The sequence below is a fragment of the Papaver somniferum genome, chromosome 6 (genome assembly GCF_003573695.1).
Source record: "Papaver somniferum cultivar HN1 chromosome 6, ASM357369v1, whole genome shotgun sequence".
In the NCBI taxonomy this organism is placed as follows: domain Eukaryota; kingdom Viridiplantae; phylum Streptophyta; class Magnoliopsida; order Ranunculales; family Papaveraceae; genus Papaver; species Papaver somniferum.
Window position 1 is genome coordinate 103,984,180 of NC_039363.1, and position 27,786 is coordinate 104,011,965.

The window sequence follows — 27,786 nt, forward strand, 5'->3', positions numbered from 1 at the left end:
GTTCTGGTCATTTGGATGCTGCTTATCGTGTGGTTCGTTATCTTAAAGGTACTGTTAGTCATGGAATTTTTCTCTCTGCAACTAGCTCTCTTTCCCTAGCTGGTTATACTGACTCAGATTGGACAGGTTGCCCAATTACTCGTCGTTCTACGGCAGGATATTTCACAATGCTGGGTGCTAGTCCCATTTCTTGGAAATCCAAGAAACAACCCACTATTTCTCTTTCTTCTACTGAGGCAGGATATCGAGCTCTCTCCAGGGTGACTTCTGAGTTACAATGGCTACACTATTTATTCACTGATCTTCGTGTTAGTATTCCGGAACCAATCCCAGTCTATTGTGACAATCAGGCTGCTGTTCACATTTATGAAAATCCGGTATTTCACGAACGAACTAAACATATCGAAATCGATTATTATTTTGTTCGTGAAGAAGTGATCTCCGGTCTCATCAAACCCACTCACATTCCCTCTGCAGCCCAATTGGCTGACCTTTTCACCAAACCGCTTGGTGTGGATCACTTTCGCCATCTTGTCAGCAAGTTGGGCGTTCGACACCATCTTCCTCCCGCTCCAACTTGAGGGGAGGTATTGGACGTGTACACATGCTCTACCACAGCAATGGCCCAACAACAGCCAGAGAAAGCCGTCAGTAACCACCAGAACAAGTCTCCAGGAAGGTCCGCTTCCTATGCAGTCATAGTTTGTTGTATTTAGTTGAATCTTCCCTGTATATTCGTGATAAGTTGAGATATTCCCTGTATTTGTTCCATATATATATCTAATGCAAAGAAAGTGTCGACACTATTGTGTGACAATTCCACATAGAAATCTCATAAATTTAAGAGTTTATCTATTAGCTTACCGACGTATGGATGCCACCACCATAAACGGATCGACTGTGTAATGTATATATCTAAGTCTGGGGACCTCCTCTTGAAACGTAAACAACTAACATTTTCGTTTAACCTAATGAAGCTTGCTTGCTATAAATAGAAGGTAATATTGGTTCTTAATCTTCATCTTAATACACAGTTTCAAGCATTAGGAAAACCTTGAGTATTCTACTTATCCATCGTAATGGCTGCTACTGAGACTTCATTGGTGCTCTTTCTCTTTGCCATGATCGCTATTTCTGCCAATCTGCGTAAGTGTAACTTATGTACTGTGTGATTAATTGCTGGATTCTTCTCTATGATTTTCTGAATTTTCCCGATCTCGTTAAATCTCTTTCTTGTCCTCGTGTACGTTTCCATATATAGTGTTACTTTAATTTAATGTATTACTCCGTATTTTTGCAGTAGCAATAATCATTTTATGATCATTAAGACTAAGCATGTTGTTGTGTATATTTATGTGTACGCAGAGATGGTATCAGCTGGTTTACCTCTTAATTGTGCCACTGCACTAGTGGAGGTCAAGCTACCTGCAGGAGAAAGTTGCCCGACTGATCTGAAGTGTAATAGTTACTGTACAGCGCCAGTAGGCCTCAGATTGGACGCTTCCGTATGCGTGCCTGGTGTCGCTTCAGTCACTGCAAATGTATGCTTCTGTTGCTACATCAGCTTATTATAGACGGAGGCAAAGCAGTACGGGACTATGGCAAACTGTACTGTCGTACTAAGTGCTGTTTAATCATTTGCTATTAAATAAAAGCAGTATTTTTAGTTAACTACTTAAATGTAGCTAATTAGATATTATCAGCTGCTAGTTTAGGAAAATAATTCTGCACTACCTTATGTGAAATATTTAACCTACTAGACTACTACGGGATCCTTTAACCGGAAGATAGCATAGATACCGAGGAATAGATAGTTTACAAATGTAAAGATGGTGTATGTCAAGAGATCCTAATCCTTCATTAATTAGATTCGATGTCAATCTTCTTATTTCAGTTAGCTTGGCCGTTAGAACAGAACGGTCAATAATAGTCAAGAACGGCCACGGTTTCGTTATGCGAAAGTACTACTACTACAACATAAAAGAAGATAATATTCAACCCGAGTCTCGTATGTTATGTCTGGTCGTTTGGTTGTAAAGAAAGAAGAGGGAGTCTCGACACCTCTAAATTCGAGTCCACAGAGGTTTCATGCGCTTTACAGAGGTTTCATGCGCTCCAGGAGATTCCAGGTCCGAGTCCCAGATGGCGTAATATTACAGAATTTGACATGGATAGTAGAGTTAGCTTGCCCCTTTTGCGACGATATTAGCCACATTATCCGCTTCGGCTCCCTCAACTTTGTTCCTCATGAAGCTCGCTGGTAGGCTAGCACGACAACCTATTCAATTAATATAGTAGTATGCTGCTTGAAGCTTAGGTTGTTAGGCTTCCAACTAGTTAATGTAATACTCTTTATCCAATAATAAAAAATTCGGAAAAAAAAAGCCTAGTTGATATTGGACCTGAGTTGCATGCTTGTGCATAATCAACAACAGATGCTAGATATGACTTCTGATCTGTAAAACCTAGATTTCTATCAAGGCTGAATTGGGGGCCATGGAAACTAATTGGGGGCCATGACACATTTTATACCCATACCCAAAAATATACGGGGCTTCCAAAAATGAGGGTGAAATACCTATTTTATCCTTCTTTAATAAAGAAAAAAAGTTTGAGTTGTCAATATTAGTGATGTATATAAAAACGACTCTCATTTAATATAAAAGGGACGTCCGTATATAGTAATGCTTAACTGACGACCCTTAAAGTGATAGCTACAGAGAGTAAAAGGTTTTTTAGTCGTTCGGTTCTAAATATATAGAGTTAACGACTCTATATGACCTAAAAGATGGAGTCGTCATCTTTTAGGAACCTCATTGACGATCTTTCATAACTGAACAATGGAGTCGTTTAATTATACTCACGACCTAACGACCCTCACACTGAGTTGTTGCATAGTGACCATGGATCGACCACTTGGAGCACCGTTCATGCGATTTGAAGAGTGTAGGAAGTTTACTTGATTGTTTAGAGCTTGTGGTTCCTCATTTTGAGTATTGGTTCCTTCATTTTGAGCAACGGTATCTTCATTTGCACCATTGTTCATAGCTTCTTCTATCAACATCTCCTCATCAAACATCCAATCCATATGATTAGTTGAGACAATCTTGCCATCAACGCAATCATTGTTGTTGTTTGAAGCTTCACCAACATCATTTCCTCCACTAGAATCACTCATTTCAAATAACCCTAAGTTTTCCTCCAAAACTCAACTTCTTCTTCTCCACGACACAAAAACACAATTTTTCTTTTATCAAACTTTTATCCCTAAATTTGATTTTGATCTACCCAAATTAATTAACAACTAATCAACACTCAATTAACACTAATAATCTAGGGATAGTTTAGTCATTTCTAAAAAAATGGGATAAGGGATAACTTCCAATTACTATTTCATGACCTTTTTTGTCCTGTAGTTAGGGTCCCCAATTACTATTTCAGGGCCCCCAATTCAGCCCTGATTTTTATGATACCTCGGATTTGAAGCCTTATACAAATGAAATGAACAAACTAGTCACTTGAAAATTCAACTGAACTTATCATTATACAGAAACATCATATGCCACGATATGGTTAGAGAAAAATACCTAACTGTCAACCTGAACTATACATGCAAGTATGCCACAAAAGAATTTGGATACATGACTTCAGAATTTATCAGGCCTAAATTTACGTAGTATATTAATCTTCATCACCATCCATAAGCCAATGTTTAATGACATACAACAGAAAGATCACACAGCATGTGACGCCCCCCAGAACAATAATAATCCGTACCCATAAAAAGGAAAGGAAGGCTTGTTGCACGAACCAGTACCAAGACTGAAACCATAAAATCGAGCAAATGGTTCCTAAAATAGCACCCACCACAACCTGACTGATGGTGTGATGTCGTTGTGATATACGTAACCAAGACTGGATAAACAAAACATACAACACAGCATTAGATGGTTTCCATATATCTCCCTTAGTTTCGATGTTAACCTCGACTATGCTTACAAGATATGAGATGAAACCCAAGCCGAGCACCCCAATGGTCACTGTAACTCCATTCAACCCTAGATATGTAACCACTGCCACATAAAAAAAATCACAATAAGACATCTTTGACAAAAAAAAAAGTAGCAGGCAACAGAATGAAGTAGTACTCCCTCCATTCAATTTTAAATGATGTTTTAGGGTTATTATTTTGTTCAAGAATATTTGAAGGTTTTCATATTTTTCCACAAAAACTTACAATAACACCCTAACATTTTGTCTTGGAACTATAAATTTATTTTTAAATGCACTAATAGTAATTAATGTTTGATGATTTTTCTCAAGGGTATAGATGAAAAATATTCATATCTCTCTCTATTTCTTAATCTGCGTGAAAACTCCAAAAACATCATCTAAAGTAGAACGGAGGGAGTATGATGTAACAGAACATAAAAATGATATATAACGCCATCCATTTTCAGGAAAGAAAAAAAACTCGTAAAGATAGTGTACATCATAGATAAAGTGAACAGGTTCAGAGAACATTGCTGTAGTTGAAAACGTTAACACACTATTTCTGATAGTCGCTTCCAGAAAATACTAAGCTTAAGTTTCATAAGACTCAGAAGACAAAATCAACAGCTCACATGATAGGATAGCATAGACAGAAGCGAAGAAGATGGACTGAGCATGTGAAGATGGCATGCCTGGACCAGATCCTAAGCTAGCAACAGGTCGCTCTTGGTCGAGTATTCGTTTTAACGTGATTGAAATCCATGCGTTTGCAACTGCTCCCATTGCAGCCCTCATGGCCAGAGCATCGTGCCTCCAAATCACAATAATTCCAAAAACCGTAACCACAAGCCATTTGCTCTGAAACTCGAACGAAACAATTGGGAATTGCGCTACTTGGGAAATGCTATGTTGAAAATCAAAAACTGAATTAACTTGTCATTAACAAGTTGTTTTTAACAACAATACTTAAACATATACACTTTTATAATCCCCTCATTCTTCTTAACTTCCTGTCAGTTTTAACAATGTTCGAACAACCATGCTACATGGTTTTCGCTATTGGTTGTTCCAATATCGTAAAGGACAAAGTTTAAAATGAAAACAGGAAACTCAAAATTGTGGTTGCCCGTTGCCCTGATTGTCCTTATTAATTATGGTGGTATATGAGAATAATGTTGCTATCCAAAACTACAAAATTTCTGTATTTTTTGGGATGTTGTTTCCTAAATTAGGTATTTTTTTCTTCTAAACCTAGATTTTTTTTCTTCTGAAAATTTTGTGGATGCTCTCTATATAAATCACTCGAGCAAAGGTGAGGTCTCATCGTTTTTGTGATTTTATTTTTTCCAGGGCTCTGCTTTTTTGTTTCTCAGCTTTTTTAGCATTATATCAGTTAATGGTGATTTTTGATCTACATATGTTGTTGTACCTCTTCTCTCTACATTGATGTAGATGAACACATGGATAATGTCGTGTACTGATAAGGTGATTAAATTTCTATTTTTCTAATCGTCTATTAATATTTTCTTTTGTGGTATTTGTGTTTTGTAATTGTAATTTTTGTATTTGTTTGTATACGTTTTTTTTTGTGACGAAAAAGATTAGATATTTTAAATATGATTGACAACTTCGATAGTCAGGTTTGGATATTGGTATCGGTTATTCCGAAACTGATATCCTATTTTTTGTTATTTTTGTTTTATATACAATTGTGATCAATATTTGCGGCGATCATATTTCATGAATATCGATATCGGTTATTTGGAAAGCTTAGTAGCTATACTTATCATGCAAACTACAAAACCCAATGCCAAAAAACTCATGTAATTTCCTATTCTATCACAAAAGGTATCTTCTTTCTCGGCTCGGCATCTCTCTATATAACATGCAATCAAGATCGAGATCTCATTTGGAGACGAGGTTCCCTTTTTTTCTTTTTCTCTCCTTAGGGCATGTGTTGCTGTCTGCATGCTTATATTTTTTTTTATGTACAGTATCAATGTTGCTTCTTTCGTTAATGTTTTCTATCGTTTCTTACCATTCAGATAAAAAAAAACCTTATGGTTAAATTTGTTATATGGTAAGGAAAAAAACAAGTTTTTGCATCTTTATATAAGTTAATATTTGATACCATATGTTGCATATCCTAGTGTTTGAAGGTGAAAACGATTTCTGCTGATTTTGGTAATTTCGGGTATGTGGGTGAGAAACGAATTTAAACCCTAAACAATGTATTGCAAGGGAGTACTTTAGATTCGAGAGATCAATCTGTACAAATCCGGCCTAAATCAAGAAATGGTCGTTCCAGACTTGCTTCGGTCACAAAGTGAAGGAGAAGGGTTGGTTTTGGGGAGGGAAGAGAAGAAAGTGTTGAGACCAGAATAGTTGATTCTAGAAGAGTAGTTGTTTCACGACTTGTATCAGAAAGTGGGAAGCTAACAGATGGAAAGCTAGCAAATATTTTCTGACTGTTGTATCCTCCTGACTTGAACTTGTCGTTCGGTGGAAATAGGTAATGCCTATTTATACAAGTCGAAGTGAAACGTACTCTGGTCTCATTAAGAAATGGAAAACGGGTGAGTAAATGGGAGGAGGTGGTAACCGGTAATGCTTGGAATTGATGTTCCATAAAATAAGCGTTTCACCATTACTCCCTGTATTTACTAACCGCCTCATTCTTATGACACTTTCTTATAACGAGCGTAGTGTACGCCGCACGCTGTAAACCACCAAACCAATACCCAATGAGCATCTCCCAGTTTGTGACATGTGTTGATGTCTCGAGTGTTTTCGTGGAAAACATGTAGCATGTTGTTGTTTGGCAAGTTGATCTTGGGAGACTTGCCGGCTCGGTGGTGACCTTCAACGGTCGAGATTTTGCATCTTAAGAGGAAGGTAGACGTTGATTATTGCAACCTTTATTTTGGTAGCCAGTGGCATGAAAGTATGATCAGTATGGCTTTAATATGGCCCAGTTTAGGCGCGACCAAAAGTTAGGGTTTTGACTTTGTTTAGGCGCGACCAAACTAGGTCCAAAGGTTCCATGTGTTAGCTGGTAACCTTGGACGTCTAAGATCTGCATCTTAGATGAAAAAGTGGTCGTTGATTGTTTCAGGCCTTCGTTTTGGTAGCCGCATAGGGAAGGTCAGCATGGTATGGCGTGACAAGGTGGTTGGAATTCCATTGGCACATGTGGCATGGCATGCCTTGGCGCGGTATGGCGTGGCCAAAACTAGGATTTTGGGCCAAAGGTTACCATGCGTTGTTTGGCGACCTTGGACGGCTAGGATTTGCATCTAGGATGGAAGGGTGTTCATTGATCGTCGCACGCCTTAGTTCTGGTAGCCGCATGGGGAACGCCAACATGGTATGGCGCGGAAAGGTGGTTGGCATGCCATTGACACATGTGGCATGGCATGCCTTGGCGCGGTTTGGCGTGGCCAAACCTAGGGTTTTGGGCCAAAGGCTACCATGCGTTGTTTGATGACCTTGGACGGCTAGGGTTTGCATCCAGGATGGAAGGGTGGTCGTTGATCATCGCACGCCTTCATTTTTGCAGCCGCATGGGGAAGGACGGCATGGTATGGCGGCAAGGTGGTTCGCATGCCATTGGCACATGTGGCATGGCATGCCTTGGCGCGATTTGGCGTGGCCAAAACTAGGGTTTTGGGCCAAAGGTTACCATGCATTGTTTGGCGACCTTGGACGGCTAGGATTTGCATCCAGGATGGAAGGGTGGCCGTTGATCGTCGCACGCCTTCGTTTTGGTAGCCGCATGGGGAAGGCCGGCATGGTATAGCACGACAAGGTGGTTGGCATGCCTTGGAGCGGTTTGGCGTGGACAAAACTAGGGTTTTGGGCCAAAGCTTACCATGCGTTGTTTGGCGACCTTGGACGGATAGGATTTGCATCCAGGACGGAAGGGTGGCCGTTGATCGTCGCACGCCTTCGTTTTGGTAGCCGCATGGGGAAGGCCGGCATGGTATGGCGCGACAAGGTGATTGGCATGCCATTGGCACATGTGGCATTGCATACCTTGGCGCGGTTTGGCGTGGCCAAAACTAGGGTTTTGGGCCAAAGGTTACCATGCGTTGTTTGGAGACCTGGCTAGGATTTGCATCTAGGATGGAAGGGTATTGTTGATCGTCGCACGTCATCGTTTTGGTGGCCGCATAGGGAAAGCCGGCATGGTGGGGCCAAGGCCAATGGCGCGGATGGCTTGGTATGGTGGGGCCAAGAAAAGTTGCGGTTGGATTGGAATGGTGGGGCCAAGGGTTTGGCATGCCATTGGCGCATGGTCTGGCTAGCATGGTTGGGGCCAAGGCAAGGTGTGGTTGTCTTGGCATGGTGGGGCCAAGGGTTTGGCATGTCATTGGCGTATGGTGCGGCTAGCATGGTTGGCATGCCTTGGCGTGGCAGACGTGGTTGGCACGGTGGCGCGGCTGGCATGGTTGGCATGCCTTGGCACGGAGATGTGGATGGCATGACCATTGGCACAGTGGTGCGGCTGGCATGGTTGGCATGCCTTGGCGCGGAGATGTGGATGACATGGTTTTCCGTTGGCACAGTGGTATGGCTGGCATGGTTGGCGCGGTAGCATGAGAATCAGGGTTTGGCATAGATGATTTCGGTCAATGTTAAGGGATCTGCCGTGGAACACGACACATAAAAAAAAGTACCCTGGTAATTATTACGTAGGCATGGTGATCGATTCAATAAATGTGCTAATGTATTAGTGACGTCATGTCAGTTATATGGTTTTACGATTTTAACCCTAAGCTAAAAACCACCATCAACACCTAGAAAACAACAGCTAATCTTTTTTTCCACTTCCACGCAACCTTAATATTTGAGCGTTGATTTTTTTAAGTTCTAATCATTCTTTCTCTTTTTGCAGGTACGTCCATGGTTTTTCCTTCCTGTTGATTTTGTTTCTTTTTCTTTGGCTGTCACTGTATGCATAAAATATACTTTTAAGGGTTCGATTTATTTTAATGTTTAACTAGTTGTATGACTTTTAATAATTTGTCTGATGGATGTAGATTTACGGCCACGAAACCCTCGGTATTTTACAAACTCTTATTATTATTATTTTTGAATTAACGTTGAGACTCTCAAATTTCGACGGTGTAGTGGCTGGTGCTGGTGCATGGGATGTTTCTTTTGGAGATTTGGGACGATGACAACAAACTCATGCGATGTCCAAAAGCAACTTTAGTGTTTCAACAGGCGGGAATGGATATCAACTATCAGAGGTCTTCAGGTAATGTGATGCAAATAATAGTAATTGGATGGATGATAACGTGGATAACATATTCATGATGAGAGTGTGCATTCTATGGAGTTTACGGAAAATGAGAAATGAGATGGTTTTCTCTAATGATTTTTTTTTCAGTGAATAAGATTCTTAATAGGGTTTCTCAATATTTTAAATCTGCGAATTTAGAGCAGAAATATTTATTAAAAGTAAAGGTTTGAATGACTTTTTATGAATTTGCGTCCGTATAATCTATGAGAGGACTTATTAGCATATGAAACCTTTGTCATTTAGTCCATTTTAATATGAGTTTCACCATTTTGTTTTCAGGTAATAACTCATTATGTTCCACTAATGCGGCAAAGCTTTTCCTACAGCTCAGTTTGTTACTGCAATTAGTAATGATGAGTAATGAAATGTGAATTTCACTCGGTAAATGGACCGGAAAATAGTAAAAATGGGTACGTTCGCAGTAAACCAACATGTTATTAAATACTTGGGATAATATTTGCAGATTGGTGTTACAGGTTTTTCAAAGGGGTGTATTAGATTTAGTTTGTTGCATGGTTGATTCATTTAAGTGATAAGTTCTCCCTTTTGGTTCGTATTAGAATCTTAGCAGTTGTATATGTTCTTTATGCAGTTGCTAATGTGATGATCTTACATAAGCCAAGTCATGGACATACATTTCACAGAACAAATCGTATGCATAAAATATATGTTTGGTGTATTGTTTCGAGATTCCGAGTAGTTTATATGATGGTCGATGTGCGGAGACAAATTTATCAGTACGTTTCTACGTTAGCTTCCGTATAAAGTGATCAACTATAATGGTAGTCAAAATAAGATAAATCACCACCGTATTGCATTATTCTGTTACAAAAGCCACAAATTTTCTTTTACTCGGGCTGGATCTACATGCGGTCCAGTTGATGCATGAGATTGATGGAAAACGAAACAATAACAAATGGAACGTCTTTCATTATCCTCAGCAAACTAAACCTATGACACGTAAAATCCTATTTTTAATAGTTGCATCAAGCACTCTTTGGCGGACGCATCTACATTCAGCTTGGTAATGCATTACAAAAAAAAAGATTTGTCTTCTCTACTTTTAGGTTTTATCTTTGTTTTATTTTTGAATTTAGGGTTTTGTTTGGCAGAAGAAGGGAAATGGTAAATAACTAAACACAATTTAGTTGGTAAACCCTAAACTTTTTCTGTTCTTCATGTTCTACTCCCTCTTTCTGCTTCAGTTTTTTCTTAATTCTAGACTGGGTCAAGTTGGTATGTCTCAGTCCTTGCTGATGATATTAAGATCTTTCATTTTCTAATTACATAATGACTTTTTAGTTTTTTGTATTTTCTATAATGGTTCGATTTTTGTTCTATTATTATTACAACTAACTATTTGCAAGGCACAATTAATAATGCGCCACTACAACAAGCTTTCTTCTAATTTACTAATGGTGCGAAGGCATGATACAGGTGAAATCTACATTTATTTTCTTTGTTCTATTATTTTTTATGTACGATGGACAACATTAGTAACCGTCTTTTTGCTGTCAAATCTGTGTTAATCTGTGCTATCTTGTGGATTTGGATTCAGGACGTCGTAGATGATTAATATTTTATGGCTGCTTATGGGTCTTCAGTCCCTTTTTTAAGCTTTTGTACCACTTAAATCTCTCTTTTGCATCTTTGATTTTCTTTGGGTTGGGATCATGATGTCGTAAATCAAATTGAAGCATTCTAAATATAATTGGTTTCTTTATCCAGAATTTCCAACAAACAAATATCAGTAGAGTTCGTAAATTGTGACACAAGGCTAAACAATGGACTACCATCCATAGTAAACATAGCTCCCCAATTTTTCATATTTTTTGAAGTGGATAATTTACCTTTTTGTTTTATGTTTGCTCTTCTTCATGGTCGAGATGCTGATTTTTATTTATTTTTAAAAAGAAAAAAATTCCTTGAACAAATGGTGTTGATTCTAAGATCGTTTTAAGTTTGCTCTTCATGGAACTTTTACCTGCCTCTACAAAGATATCAATTCACAATTATCCATTTTTCTTAGATATTTATACCCATGCTTTAAAAGATTGATATGATCGACAGGTAATTTTAAGCTATCTTGGTGATAGCTCAAAGATTATTTTAGGTAATGGATCTTGGAACTATGGAGGAAATTTGTTGGAGTGGGCCTTTATACTTTTTCAACGCAAATAAGAGTTCATGATCAGCTTCTTTTTAGTTACTTTGTGACTCAAGTATTTTTCCCCATTTGTTTGAACCAATGATAGTTGTTGCACTTTCACAGTTTGAAAATATTAATTGGATGCAATATTGAAATTCGATTTTTAAGTGGTTTTATGTAATTATATAGGATTATTCTAAAATAAGTTTTTTTTCTTATTTGTTACATATTTTGGGGATGTACATATTTTTTTTCCGTTAATACGATTGCCTTTTTGGGTAGGGACGGCATCAAATTTTCTTTATATCTCTTCTCTCCCTCTTTTAAATGAGGTGGACTGAAATTGTAATCGGTGGTAAATCAGTATGGTGAGTACATGCGAGACAACAAGTGTTGATTGTTAAATCATACTCAGACAATCGCCCTTGAATTTGGATCAAAATGTTATAGACATATATAGGACATTCTTAAATGAAGGGGACGTAATATGATATGAATATGAATTTGGTAAGTATCATCATGAACTAACAAGTTATTAAAAATTGACACCCAATTATTATCTTCAATAACCTAGAAGAAGTTGCCGGAAAGAGTAATGTTAAACTGGAAAAATGTCGGAGATAAAGAGAGGCAGTGTGTGAGGAAGTAATGGTGTTTGAGGGGTTTAATATATATATATATATAGACATATATAGAGAGTAATCATGTGTCTGATTTATAGGTAAATTGAAAAAACTTTAATGCATGACGTTTTAGTGTTTCACCCTTTTAATGAAGGTTGTTAAAAATGTAAATTCCGCATTATCCTTTGAAACTTGAATCGACTTATTTTTAGTTTATACATGGAAACCAATTTCTTTTTATGGTTCAAGATAGGATATGGTATGTTTATTTTGTTTTGTTATGTCAAATTGATCCTCTGGGTTAGGTGTACTGCGTGCGACAAATGTATACATGGAAACCAATTTTTTTTATGAGACTCAACATTTATCTACTGACTCAAAACCCATAACAATATATCTTATCTATCTTATCTAAAATAATCTAAAATGCAAGATTAAGGTAGGGAACATAAGATGGTATAGCCTTAAAATTCAAGGAGAGGTCCAAACGAGGAAAAGCATACAGTGGATGTTTATGCACTTAGATATGAGGAAGGGAGTAACAAGCGACAAAATGCTTCCAAAAGTTGAAAATAGACATATATTAGGATATTCCCGAATAGGTCAATCTTTCTAACTGATGCTAAATCTATGAGCGGGCAAGAGATAACTTGGCGAAGTAAAACATCTTAGTAGCCAGAGGAAAGAAAGCAAAAACGATTTCCGTGGTAGTGGCGAGTGAAATGGGAGCAACCTAAACCGGACAGATAATATTTACTCACACCAACTCAAATGTTAACTTATTGGTTATTTATTTATTGACTTTATTCCATATATCAAGAAACATACATGTGCATCGCATGGGTGACAAACTAATTTTAGTAGTATATAAGTACATGAAAAGAATGCCCTGATACACTTAACGGGAAGAAAAAAAACAAAATAGAGCTCCAAAACAACAAGAGTTCAACTCAAATAAAACAATCTTGTTATAGGGGCGGCAAGCTAATAAGACAAAAAGGGTCATTACATGAGTAATTCAAGTGCCCCTTATAAAAAAAATATCTGGAAATGACTAACTAACCCTTATTGTTGATAATCAAGATTAGTGTTCATAATTAAGCTTAATATTGATAATCAAGATTAGTGTTGATAATTAATTTTCATTTATAATAACTCTAAAATCAGATTTTTAGAGTTATAAAAAAAAAATTTAGAGGAGAAGAAAAAAAAAACTTTTGTGATATTTGTGAAACCCTAGATTTTGATTCACTCAACCAAAATGCGTGATTCCAGTAGAAAATTTGAGATGGGTGAATCTCTATACGATAGAGAAAACAAATACTACATACCCCTTGATGGAGATTCTGATATGGAGTATTTGTTAGATGGTAGAGATGTTTAACCCATAGTGAAGGTCAATCTCAACCAATTGAAGAAATTAGCCAACAAAGTAAAGAACCAGCAACTGAAAATGACCAGGTATACTTCTAAATTAGTTCCCATTAGCTTTTTGTCGCTCGAAATTCTCCAAAGTACGTAAAAAAATTGAAACTTTTAAAATTTCAGAAGAACTTACGGTTGGCATTAAGCTAGTTACCAACCGTAACTCACATTTACGGTTCGAAAAGTATCAAATACCAACCATAACTGGTTCAATCTGGGGAAAAACCCAATCGTAATACCAGTTACGGTTGGCTGAGAAAATTTCGATACGAACCGTAACGTGGTTACGGTTGACAATTTCATGCAGTAGTTACCAACCGTAACTCATCATGTGCATGGAAGTATTTACTGCACTTATTACGATTGGTAATATGTGAATCCTTAAAAACCGTAGGTGTTTTACGGTTCATATATGTTTGTAGTTACAAACCGTAACTAAGTTACGGTTTGTGTATCCTCTGTCGTTACCGACCGTACCTTTATATATATTTTCGTTTTTTTGTCTCGTTTAGACTAATGTGGCTATATTTTTGTATAGATCAGGTATGTACCTCCCATAATGGATGAACAACCTTTAGCAAATGAAGTTCTCACCAAAGATTCTAGCTTTCACTATTTAACCGAGGAGACATGGAAGGACAAAGACGATGCAAAGAAGTGGGCTAGAGAACGAGGAAAGTTGATTATGTGTATTATAGTTTGTAATGGTACCACTAGTGATAGTGCCTTTCAAATGGTTTGCGAGTGTAGTGGAAAACATGGAAGTCACGCAAAAAAAGGTACCGTGCAAGTAGTAAAGACAAAGAGGAAGAATACTACTTTCACTAAGAAGACCCGATGCCCCTTCAAGCTTCAGTTTAAAAGGAACGCGGCAAAAAGGTGGTTTTTGGAGAAAGTTGTATGCGGTAGTCATAACCACCTTATACCGGAGAGTTTGTTATCACACTCTTATGTTGGATGCCTTACCGAAGTATAAGAGAAGATCGTAGAGTCACTGACACAAATTCGTATGAAGCCCGTTGATATCCTAGCTCACTTAAAGGAAAGAAACCCACAAAATTCTTCTACTTTGGCTAACATCTACAACGCAAGAAAAAAAATTGAAGGCTAAGAAATGGGAACAAAGGAACGAAATGCAACAATTAAGGCATTTGGGGGAGGCACATAATTATTCGGTTTTCCACGATGAAGATGAGAAAGGACGAATAAGACATTTTTTATTGGCTAATCCTGAGTTTGTGAAGTTGGCACGATGCTCTCATCAAGTGCTTCTAATGGATTGTACATACAAAACCAACAAGTTTGAGATGTCGTTGTTGAACTTTGTCGCGCAAACTTCTACCAATGCTCCTTTTAGTGTTGGTTTTTTCTTCTTGAAAGATGAGGTCGAAGAGAGCTATGTGTGGGCACTAGAACAGGTAAAGTTATTCTACGTAGAGGGATATACTCCAAAGGTGATTATTACCGACAAGGAACAAGCTTTGTTGAATGCAATAAGGAGGGTTTTCCCGGAAGCTCATAAACTTATTTGCACGTTTCTACTTGTGGAAAAGTATTGAAACTTAGTGCATGCGCCTTGTCCGTCCAACCAAAAAAAGAGAAATGGATAGAATAAAGAAACTACCGTTACATGAACAAGAGGAAGCCAAAGAGAAATTTAATAAGGATGACAAGTTGGCGGAACTAAAATGGGAAAGTTTCAAAACGGAGTGGAGAGCCTTGACCTATTCTATCACCGTGGATAAACATGAGGATAGAGCTCATATGTTAGTGGCTTATTGGAAAAGAGGTTATCTAAGTGTTTGTTGGAGAATTGTTTGGATCCGCATAAAGAGAAGTTCGTAGCGGCGTTTACTAACCAATATAGGCACTATGACAACCAAGCTACAAGTACGGCGGAGTCATCTCACAACCAGTTGAAGAAGAAACTTCATAGTTGTAATGGTGGGTTAGTTACATTATTTGAAGCCATGGATTCGTATTTCCGCCGTGATCACGATAGAGTTACGGAGACTTTTGAAAAAAGCCGAAGTAAACAGCACACCAAATAGTTAGACAATGAGTGGCTAAGGGGAATTACACATCAAGTTTCGCACCGCGCAATTGATAAGATAATGTATGAATTACAATATTATGAATTGGGGAATTATGAAGAAGAGTGTGTTTTTCCAAACATGACAAGTTTGGGACTCCCATGTCGGCATGTTATAGCCACACACCAAAACAAAGTGATCCCGATTCAAGATGTTGATTCCTTTTGGTAACAATTAACATTCCGTGAAACAAATTTTGATCAACAATTTGGAGGAACGTTTGTCGATAGCGAGATTGGAAAAGCTCTAGCCGAGAAATATGCTACACTAAGCCAAGGACATAACTTGAGAGATTTCGTATATCCATAATTTAGGTATGATATCAAGGATCCACCAAAGGGGAATAGTAAGGGGAGGCCTCCTACCAAAAAAAAGAGGTACGTGGGAAATAAAAAAACAAGGGAATTGGCGGAAGAATCAAAGAAAAGAGATCCTTCGGGTTATGAATGGTTGAGAAAGGAATATGAAGCGGAGGATGAGATGGAAGAGGATGATGTTCAAGGTAGAAACAAACGAAAAATAAGTCAAGCGGATAAAGGAGACCAAGCCGTCGAAATGTACAACAAAAATGTATCGAGTTCCCTACTCAAGAAAGTGTAACAAGCAAAATTGATGTTAAAGGAAAAGGTCTGGTATTTCGCTCCAAAGAAATACAAAGAAGCAAAGTTGTAGTTAAAGGAAATGGTTGCAAAGAAAGTGGAAAAAAAGATGATGGATTTAAAAGTAAATGTTCCAATGTCGGTCCCTAGGTTTCCTCTCAATATAGTTCAATAAAAAGACTTGTTAGTAAAGTTTGTGTTAAACAATTAGCAAGGAAGAATGGAAAGAGTCTGATGGTTGAAAAAATTTCGTCAAGTGGTGAGAAGGAGACGATTCATCTAAAAGGAGTGCCTAAACCACCACCTAGAGACGAGAATGGTCGATATAGCCGAAACCATCACATTTTCTATGAATATTACCTTCTGTTGATGGTGGCTTTTAGCTTAGGGTCAAAATAGTAAAACTATACATCTGACATGACGTCACTATGACCATTAGCACATTTATTTAATCAATCAGCATGCCTAGGTAAGAATTACCGGGGTACCCCTTTTTTTTTACATGGGTCATGTTCCACGGAAGAACCCTTAACACTGACTGACATCATCTATGCCAAACCCTAATTCTCATGCTACCGCGCCAAGGCATGCCAACCATGCCAGCCGCACCACTGTGCCAATGGAAGACCATGCCAGCCACGTCACCGCTCCAAGGCATGCCAACCATGCCAGCCATACCACTGTGCGAATGGCATACCATGCCAGCCACATCTCCGCGCCAAGGCATGCCAACCATGCCAGCCGCACCACTGCGCCAATGGCATGCCATGCTAGCTGCACCTCCGCGCCATCGAATACCAACCATGCCAGCCGCACCACTGCACCAATGGCATGCCATCTCAGCCGCACCACCGCGCCAAGGCATGCCAACCACACCACTGCGCCAATGACATTCCATGCCGGCCGCACCTCCGCGCCAAGGCATGTCAACCATGTCAGCTACACCACTGCGCCAATGGCATGCCATGCCAGCCGCACCTCCGTGCCAAGGCATGCCAACCATGCCAGCCGCACCACATGTGCCAATGGCATGCCAACCACCTTGCTGCGCCATACCATGTCGTCCTTCCCTATGCGGCTACCAAAACAAAGGCGTGCGTTGATCAACGACCACCCTTCCATCTTAGATGAAAATCTTAGCCGTCCAAGGTTGCCAAACAACGCATGCTAACCTTTATCCCAAACCCTAGTTTTGGCCATGCCAAACCGCGCCAAGGCATGCCATGCCACATGTGTCAATGACATTCCAACCACCTTGTCGCTCCATACCATGTCGGCCTTCCCTATGCGTATACCAAAACGAAGGCGTGTGATGATCAACGACCACCCTTCCTTCCTGGATGCAAATCCTAGCCGTCCAAGGTCGCCAAAAAAACGCATGGTAACCTTTGGCCCAACGCCAAAACCATAGTTTGGCCGCGCCTAAACCACGACAAGGCATGCCGACCATGCCACATGTGCCAATGGCATGCCGCGCCATCCACCTTGCCGCGCTTAAGCCATGCCATGCCGGCCTTCCCTTCACGGCTGCCAAAACGAAGGCGTGCGATAATCAACGACCAGCCTTCCATCTTAGATGCAAATATCAGCCATCCAAGGTCACCAACCAACGCATGGTAACCTTTGTCCCAACGCCAAAACCCTAGTTTGTCCGCGCCTAAACCACGCCAATGGCATGCCGCGCCATCCACCTTGCCGCGCCTAAGTCATGCCATGCCGTCCTTCCCTTCGTGGCTACCAAAACGAAGGCGTGTGATAATCAACGACCACCCTTCCATCTTAGATGTAAATCTTACCCGTCCAAGGTCACCAAACAACGGATGGTAACCTTTGGCCCAACGCCAAAACCCTAGTTTGGCCGCGCCTAAACTACGCCAATGCATGCCGACCATGCCACATGTTCCAATGGCCTGCCGCGCCATCCACCTTGCCGCGCCTGAGCCATGCCATGCCAGCCTTCCCTTCACGGCCGCCAAAACGAAGGCGTGCGACAATCAACGACCACCCTTCCATTTTAAATGCAAATCTCAGCCGTCCAAGGTCACCAATCAACAGATGGTAACCTTTGGCCCAACGCCAAAACCCTATTTTTGGTCACGCCCAAACCGCGCCCAGGCATGCCGTCTATGCCACATGTGCCAATGGCATTCCATCCACCTTGTCGCGCTATACCATGTCGGCCTTCCCTATGCGGTTACCAAAACAAACACTTGCGAAGATCAACTGCCACTTTTCCATCTAAGATGCAGATCTTAGGCGTCCAAGGTTACCAGCTAACGCATGGCAACCTTTGGCCCGACGCCAAGACCTAGTTTGGTTGCTCCCAAACAAAGCCAAAACCCTAACTTTTGGCCGCGCCTAAACTACGCCATGTTAAAGCCGTACTGGCCATGCTTTCATGCCACTGGCTACCAAACGAAGGGTTGTAATAATCAACGGCTACCCTTCCTCTCAAGATGCAAAATCTCGACCGTCGAAGGTCACCACCGAGCCGGCAAGTCTCCCAAGCTCAACTTGCCGAACAACAACATGCTACATGTTTTCCACGAAAACACTCGAGACATCAACACATGTCACAAACTTGGGGATGCTCATTGGGTATTGGTTTGGCGGTTTACAGCGTGCAGCGTACACTACGCTCGTTATAAGACAGTATCATAAGGATGAGGAGGTTAGTAAATACAGGGAGTAACGGTGAAACACTTTCTTTTATGGAACATCAATTCCAGGCATTACCAGTTACCACCTCCTCCCATTTACTCATCTGTTTTCCATTTCTTACGAGACCAGAGTACGTTTCACTTCGACTTGTATAAATAGGTCTTACCTATTTCCACCAAACGACAAGTTCTGGTCAGGAGCATACAACACTCAGAAAACGTTTGCTAGCTTTCCCATCTGTTAGTTTCCCACTTTCTGATGCAAGTCACAAAACAAATACTTTTCCAGGATCAACTATTCTGGTCTCAACACTCTCTTCGTTTCCCTCCCCAAAATCAACCCTTCTCCTCCTCTTTGTGACCGAAGCAAGTCTGGAACGGCCATTTCTTGGTTTAGGCCGGATTTGTACATATTGATCTCTTGAATCTAAAGTACTCCCTTGCAGTACATTGTTTAGGGTTTAGACTCGTTTCTCACCTACACACCCGAAATTACCGAAATCAGCAGAAACCGTTTTCACCCTCAAACACCTTCGTTTTTTCCCTGACTATATTCGTGGTTATATCAAGGCCACGGAGGATGTTCATGGTGACGGGAATTGTGGTTACCACGTCTTCGTGGATCAAGTTGGATCCTTTGAAGACGCGAAAGGGTGGGGTTGTGACCAAGTTACTTACGTAAGGCAAAAATGCTTAATGGAATTACGTTGTTACCGCGACTTCTATAAGCCGATGATGAGAGTTGATAGAAACGAAACCGATGAGGTGTTAAATGAGAGATTTGTGGAAACGGAAAGGAGGTTAACCGGCAATATATGTTTGACAAGCCAATATTGGATGTGCATGCCTATATGTGGCCAACTACTCTCCAACGCATTAAATTGCGTCATTCATTTAATTGTACCAACAAGAGACATGAGCCATATATTTGTACCAACAAGAATACCGTTTGACGAAGATTTGTCAATAACAAAAACAGTTGTCATGGGGCACGTGGAAGGAAATCATTACATCGGCCTCCGATTGCATGAAGGAAGCCCATTACCTCTATTGTGGAGGGAATTTGGTTGCGACGGAAACTCCCCGAGACTTGGTGCAATCGATTTGAGAAAAGGATTGAATTATGGACGACCATAATGTTATATATGTCGAAGCAATTCATAGTTATGACTGATGATGAAGAGTATGCTTAAATATTTTCAAGTCTTGGTGAAATACATTTTATATTTTGTATTTTGGTATTTTGATTAAATGTGATATGATTAAAAGTGACAATATAATATCTAGTTTATTCATGTTATGAATGAAGTATTTTGTTCAATTAATATATATCAAATCCAGGTATGTTGAGCTAGTATCCATATGAGGCAAGGTTTCAGGGTTATGTACGGTTGGTAACTAGATTTAATTACCAACCGTAACTAGCTTCAGAAACAAATTTTAATTTCCATTGTCATTTACGATTGGTCTCGATAGTACCGATACCAACTGTAACTTACCTTGACACCAAATACAAGACAATGATAAGTAATTTAAAACCATTAAACCATGTTCATTACTAAACCAACACTACAACCATTAAATCATTACAAATATAAATGACATTACAACTCATTCATTCATGCGACTTAAAAGGATACTAATAACGGGGTCTACGAGTGCGATAGAAGTCTTTAAGGATGTTGAAATGAGGTAAGTATTGAAAATTCGACCTTTACCTTCGTCTCCATTCTTGAATAGAGATCTCTAAAACTTCAGCGTCAGTTTCACCCCTTAATCGTATTTGACCCATAATACGAACTAATCCCATAAATTCTTGAACGTTATCCCGAATAGTTCCATATCGAACATACAACATAATTCCATCGCGGTGATTAGGGTTACCTGTTTCGGAACAAAAGTTTCCAAAAAGAGTTCTCAAATAACTTGTACTCATAAAACCACATCGACGTCGTTCTTCTCCTCTTTTTGGATAGCATAGAACAAAGTTGCGGCAAATACATAAATCTTCTTCCAAAGTGAATTCAGGGTTTGGATCCATAATCTAGTTTAAGGTAAGAGATGATTCATGTGGAGGTGTAACTTCTAGCAAGGAGGATAAGCATATATATATATAAAAAAAAAAAAAATTCTTCAATAACGGGTCTATTTTTTGAAAATGAAGTTGTTGAAGGTTTCAACGGCTATATTTTCAAATTTCACAAGGACATGTGAGTGCAAACAATTTTTTTTTGTGGGAAAAGTAGAGTTACGACTGGTAACTATAATCAACAAATGAACCGTAACTCTGAAGAATTTTAAATTACATAGTTACGGTTGGAAACTGTTTAGAAGTTACAAACCGTAACTCTGAAGAAAACTAAATTCCAGAGTTACGGTTGATTACCCGCATAGGTTAAAAACCGTAAATTTGCCAAAAAGAAAAATACAGAGTTACGGTTGGTTACATAAATACTTACGAACCGTAATTGGTGAGATCCCAAAACTATCAGGATTTTTTACGGTTGGTTAAGGTGAAAGAGTTACGAACCGTAACTTAAAATACGGTTGGTCTCGATAATTAGTTACGATCCGTAACTAAAGTTTGTGAAAAATATTGGTTCCAGTGTTATTTACGGTTCGTAACAAAAATTAGTTACCAACCGTAATTGGCTCTGCAACTTAAAATTGTCAAACATAAGCTGTCACAAACAAACACATATCCATAACTTCAAATTCATAGATAATATCCATAAGTTCAAATCCATAACTAACACAAATAAGTTCATAAGATAAATTCCATAAGTTAATATATATATATATATATAACTAACACACAACTATTAGTTTGTCATAATATCCATAAGTCGATATTCATAACCAACCACACACAACTAAGATAAATCAATAACTAAGCATGGCGGCCACCACGACTCCTTTTGTTGGTGCTACCACCACCACCACGAGTTTTAGGACCATCACGATGACCACCAAGACTACCACGACCACCTCTTTGGTTAGTGCCCATACCGTGCACCTCCTCTTCATCATTTGTCTCTTCGCTGCTAGGTGAAGGTTGACGACGGCTACTACTCGCACCTCCAAGAGAGTTTCTACTCCTTTTTAAGCCTACTTCTTCCGTGACCAACCCCTCATACAATTCTGCCATGTTTGGATTATGCATGTTCCTTATTTGCTCTTGCAAGATCTTTTGTTGAGGAGCTTTAGTCACACCATTACGACGGATGCATGAAGTCATGCTATTTGCCAAAGCTTGTACTCGCTCTTTCTATTCACATATCAAAAAGAGTGTTAATAGATTATTTCATAATAATCATTAATCTTCAGATCCAAAGTCATGAGGAAAACAAAATTACGTACCGACATGAAATATAGCTTCTTCCAAGTCAAACCAAATAGACATTTTTCTCTTTAGTCTCGTCGACCGCCGTCCTTTGAGCAATAACCTCTTGCATATATGGTTGGGCCTCCGGATCATTATTGATCACATATGGATGACCAAAATGAGAATACCAAGACATGTAATCAGCAACGGATTCTTTTGTGTTGTTACAGGGAATTGCCTCTCCCGCTGCGAGTTGGTATGTTTCTTGATGGCAGTTGTTCCAAACATCAACCGTTGGAGTTGGGCTATAGTTGAGTACAATGGTGGGGCCTTTTGTCTCGGATTCTTGCTTGGATAATTTGAAGTTTTCCTTGATAACCCTTTGTTGAATATGACCTATTTGGCATAGAGTTCGACGAGGATTGGTCATAACGTAACCTGTGGGATGATACAATGGCCCGTTATAGCCTGCAATCTCTGTGAACCTACGAACATCAACTCCATTTTCAATATTCAAATAGGGGTCAAAGATAACATCTTCATCAGTGAAATCATTTATTTGCTCCCTCATGTTGATGAGCTTCTCCTCTTTGTTCCTTAGTTGGCTGTCAGTGAACTTGAACTTCTTTCCCGTAGGTCCATAATCATGTTCTTCCCATTCAGTAGGAGATCTCAGGCTCGAAAAGTGGTCATAAACCCATACCAAAAAAATAAATTAAGTATAAAAAATTGGCATATGACTAAAAATATAACAAAATAAGAAAAATGTAACCAAACTTACCATTAGAAGCGCAACATTCCCGGCAATTTCAGTAGCTCCAACCCTAGAGGCCTTTCTTAGGCTGTCAAGTAAATATGAAAGGGTTGTAGTGGCCCACGAATACTTTTTAATGTTGTCCAAATTCTTCAACAGTTGTAGGTAATGAAAATTCACCCTATTTCCCGAGTTATCGATAAAGAATACGGTCCCAAGAGAATACAACAAATACGCTGTGGTTGTACGCCTAACTCTTGTTTCATCCATCACCTCACCTGCCCTTTCCTTTGATGTTGTTCCTTCAAACTTCTTCCTCAAATTCTTCAACAATAGCTTTTTGATGATTTTTGGTTTATGTGGTTCAGCAGGGTCATAACCACCAGCCAACTGAAACTCCATCTCAGTTTCATCTTTCTCCCACCCAAGTGTTTCTTGAACAAGGATGTAAAGGTCAGTCCAAGACATGTTGTTGTCGAAACCTTCAAACACAGATTGTCCTTCAAGGTCAGTAATTTGCTTCACATCGTCCGGTGTTATTGTCATCTATCCAAATGGAAGATGAAACGTATCGGTTTCAAGCCAATATCGTTCCCTGAAGGAATAGACCACAACACTATCATAATCCGATTGCAAATGAATAATTCCAGGTTCTAGTCCTGTACTAGACACTAGATTGCGAACCGAAGCACATTCTTGACTTAATGACCAATGTTTATCCCTTTGACGCTTCAGCAATTTTATGCATCTTGCGTGGTCTTAAGAAAACAAATATAAAAAAATATATAAGCATATTATGGTGAACTGAAATAAACAAACAAAATGTATCAAAATAATGAATGTTTTAAGAAAAGTAACAAAAAGCATATCCTTGTCTGACAGACTTTTGTGGACCAGGAACCAGTATAACCAAATAAGATTGAAGACTTATCTAGGGCCTCGACCCAAGGTCTTTTATTCTTTTTCGGTGGCAACAACAATTCTTTGCCTTTAGTAATATGCGTCCCTTTCGGTGCGGGCTCCTTTCTCGTCTTCTTTTCTTTCTTTTGCCTTGGAGGTGCAGCTACAACTACCTCTTTTCCCTTGGTATTTTCTTCCTCTTCATCATATTCCTTCTGTTCTTTTCTTCATCTTGTCTTCATCATTTTCTTCCTCTTCCTCCTCTTCATCATTTGATTCCTCTTCCTCCTCTCCATCATCATCGGCTTCTTTAGATTCTTCTTCATCTTCATCATAATTAGTTTCTTCCTCTACAATTTCATTTTCGTTGCCTTCACGGTTAGTTTCGGCTCCAACCTCTTCTTGATCATTATGTTCCACTCCTTCTAACTCAACTCCAGATTCATCCACAGGTTGTTCCCTCAACTTAATTTCAAACTTATTCTTCTTCTTCTCATTCTTGTGGGTACCTATATTATCTACACGTAAATTCTTTTCACCGCGAGGGGTGGGCATATGATCAATCGGGGTTAAGTCATTTCCTCTCTTTTTCTTCACCCTATCAGGATTCTTACACAAGCATTAAAATTGATTGATTAACTAAATGTAGAACAAATAATATAGAAAACAAAACACACAAAAATTGGTGAGTAGGTTAATTTACGGTTCGTAATATGACATCAGTTACAAACCGTAACCAATTACGGTTGTTAAGTAATGAATCGAGACCAACCGTAACTGAACTACGGTTGGTAAGTCAACTATAGTTTTGAAGCGTACATCACTACTTCAAAAATTCTTAACATACATGATGATGTACGGTTGGTAACTTTAATTGAGTTACAAACCGTAACACAATTACGGTTCGTAAGTGAGATGAAAATATAAACCGTAAAACATGTTTGCAACATATAGAAGGAATTACGATTCCTAATTAAGGTTTCGATGCCAACCGTACATTAACCTAATTCTCAAAACTTAAAAGTTACGGTTCGTATTTGGGTTGTTACCAACCGTAAGTTCATCAAAATATACAATTACGGCTGGTATCTGGGTTATTACCAACCGTAACTCAAATACAACACACAAATTCCAGTTTCAATTTCGATCCAAAGCCCTAATTTTTGATGCAAAACTAACTTAAATCAAATATAATAGACTAAACCCTAACTAGTTTTCGAAACATACCTCAAATAAGTCATTCTGCTTGATTTTGACGGTTGAGGAGTCTCAAATTGATGTTCTTGACCTAATGGAGGATTTGGTTCATTAGAACGGCTACAATCTTCGTCAACCTTCTTCTTCGGCATCTCTAATATAGTTTTCAATCAACGATTATCAATTTTTCAAATCGCCGATTAATCGAAGAGGACAATGAAAAATCAGTTTTAATGGTGGAGAGGAGGAGAAGAGAAGATGAAGTTGAAAAAAAAATTGTTTTGATTTTCAGTTTCTATTAGGTTAAAAATAGGGGAGGACAATTCAGTATTTTCAACCAAAAAAACAAGAGTAAATTAGTCCATTCAAGGTGAAAAGGGTAATCTAGTCAATTTACAACCCCTATAGGACACCCCATAACCAATAGGAGGGACATTGCTATCACACTTACCGCCCCTCTAATGGAACCTGCCGCCCCTGTAACAAGATTGAAATAAAAACTACAACACATAGAAACAGACAACAACCATGAACTTGCAAACCAGACCATTTACTGCCAACGTTCAAAAAACCACCTCCTTCCCACTAATCACAAAGTGCTCCAAAGAAAATCCTGAGACACCTTTGATATGAAGCTAATATGCATGCAACTGTTGGCTTCCTAAAATCAATAATTTCAAGAGGTGTATTTGTAGATAAATTTCGAAACAATCGCATATAATTCGCTCATTCCACAAACACCAGCGGATTGCTGGTGGTAAAACCCTGAGCACATACAAGTTTTCTTTGAGAGCTGGACTTACCAGACCAACTTGAGATCAAAACAAAGTTAATGTCGATAGGGAGGAGTCATCCACTTAGGATCAATCATTTAGAAGAAATAAAAAACAAATACACTATATAAGCTACCTCGCAGTTGATATGGTTGATTACCAGTTTCCCCATCTCGCTCATATAGGCACCTTTGAATCTTTTGATACGAATCTCCTGGTTTAATAATATACTTTAAGTTCATACTAACACAACCTTAGTTTTTTAATAGCCCCAAGTTGGACACTATTGGCTCCCCAATTTGACTTTGCACGGAAAGAAACAAGATGAGATTGATTAGAATTTAATTAATGTTGTGTTTCGCGTTTGCTTTAACTGTTTTGCAAGAACTACTTATACAAATGAATTGTATACAAAGCCAGAGAACGAGATAGAGAAATGTAAAGTGAGGAGTTTTATTGCTGTTCAATTCATCTTGCAAAATACGAGCAACTACACCTATATATAGGCGAGGAATAAACTAAGTCGGTATAGATAAGAATTATCTCTAAACGGCTAAGAGATAATTATCCCTACATGTGACACACCAAAGCATACATGTCCTAGTATAGTAGATTGGGTGAGTCCCACATTGGGGTGGTCATCCACCTTACCGACTCAATTACAATACTCCCCCTTTGAATGATCCACCGTTCTTGATAAAATGTGTACTTGTCAAGCTTTGCTGGTAAAAACTGATAGGACAAAACCCGAGCAAAATTTTGTTGCCTCGTCAAAGAAAAACATTGCCAGAAAAATCCAACTGGGACAAAAATTGGTCGAAGGAAAAAGGGTACAATACTGGTAACTTTAAAGTGATGATGGTCACCGTCATGAAATGCTTCCTCTGTCAAAGTTGCGTCAGGAAAACCATTTAGGACAAAACCTGAGCTTAGAATGAGGGTGGTCGCCGCCACAAAATATTTTCTTTGACAAAAATGTGTCAGGAAAATCACTTGGGACAAAACCTGAACATCCGCACTAGGAAAACCACTTGGGACAAAACCTGAGTGCCCGCACCAGGAAAACCACTTGGGACAAAACCTGAGTGCCCAAAGTTCATAATAATGCTGACGTCAATGCTAATGTTGCCTCGTTAAAAACGTCGTCTGAAAAATCACGTGGGACAAAACCAGATCAAAGGAAAAGAGTACAACGGATGTCCCTCGATAATGGTGCTGAACACGGATATGCTGCCTCGTTAAAACCTTGAAAAGGAAAAACCCATAAGGACAAAACCTTAGCGAAGGAAAAAGAGTACAGCGCGTTTTAGTACAGCCAAAGATTCTACGAGTTTACTCCCCCTGAAGCATTCTTAAAGCGGCTGGTGGTGCAAATATTATATAGCCTTCAGAAAACCACTTTACCATTTGCTGTTTATGGAGGATTGACTGCAGGTATTGTGGGGCACAATCGTCATTGTACACCTCGCATTTAAATCCTCAGTCCATTGCACAACAATTTATTTTACGCTTTAACTTCAGGCATAACAATGAAAGGTCTTTTGTAAACTCCTAAATACCATAGAATCAGTTTTAGCATCTAAAAGTGTAACCTACAAAACAAAAGTTAGAAAACACAAGATAATGCATGCATTATATCCATGTATGGTACTTCTGGACCATAAATTTAACGTACGTATCAGATAGATCGATCACTTCCCAGTAATTGTGCTAATTTAGAAGAACGATAAGTATTACGAGTGTCAAAACTAGATACAGACGAGTTTTATTATGCTAGCATGTCCTCAAACTTCAGGTCGAGCAAATATTTTGATTTCAGCGAGATCTCAAAAATCTAGTTCAAGCGTGGATTTTAGCGCTACGAAGTGTTCTTTCAGAAGTCAAAAATGATATCATCATTTCATCCGGATTTTAACCTTATACCAAGAACATAAAATACACAAAGGATTGTTCATAAGATTCTCCTATTCAAAATGGTGATTATGAC

The 27,786-nt window shown here is 39.0% G+C and overlaps 1 protein-coding gene across 1 annotated transcript; it reads right to left on the reverse strand.

The window, feature by feature from the left end:
- Positions 1 to 3,681: 3,681 nt before the first annotated feature.
- LOC113291235 (lipid phosphate phosphatase epsilon 1, chloroplastic-like) lies at positions 3,682 to 20,891 on the reverse strand. Its single transcript, XM_026540792.1, has 5 exons — positions 20,852 to 20,891; positions 20,569 to 20,734; positions 4,626 to 4,897; positions 4,000 to 4,073; positions 3,682 to 3,915 (listed from the first exon to the last, which is right to left on the reverse strand). The coding sequence occupies exons 1-5, from the start codon at positions 20,889 to 20,891 to the stop codon at positions 3,682 to 3,684; spliced, it is 786 nt and encodes a 261-aa protein (XP_026396577.1).
- Between the last annotated feature and the right edge of the window lie 6,895 nt (positions 20,892 to 27,786).

What these genes read in the sequence shown, in the direction of transcription:
- LOC113291235 (XM_026540792.1), bottom strand. Translation starts at nt 20,891, where the DNA reads ATGGATCCAAACCCTGAATTCACTTTGGAAGAAGATTTAT. An exon ending in CACTTTGGAAGAAGATTTAT is followed by an intron (nt 20,735 to 20,851) that starts GTATTTGCCGCA and finishes GTTCCGAAACAG; the next exon opens with GTAACCCTAATCACCGCGAT. An exon ending in ATTCAAGAATGGAGACGAAG is followed by an intron (nt 4,898 to 20,568) that starts GTAAAGGTCGAA and finishes TTTTCAACATAG; the next exon opens with CATTTCCCAAGTAGCGCAAT.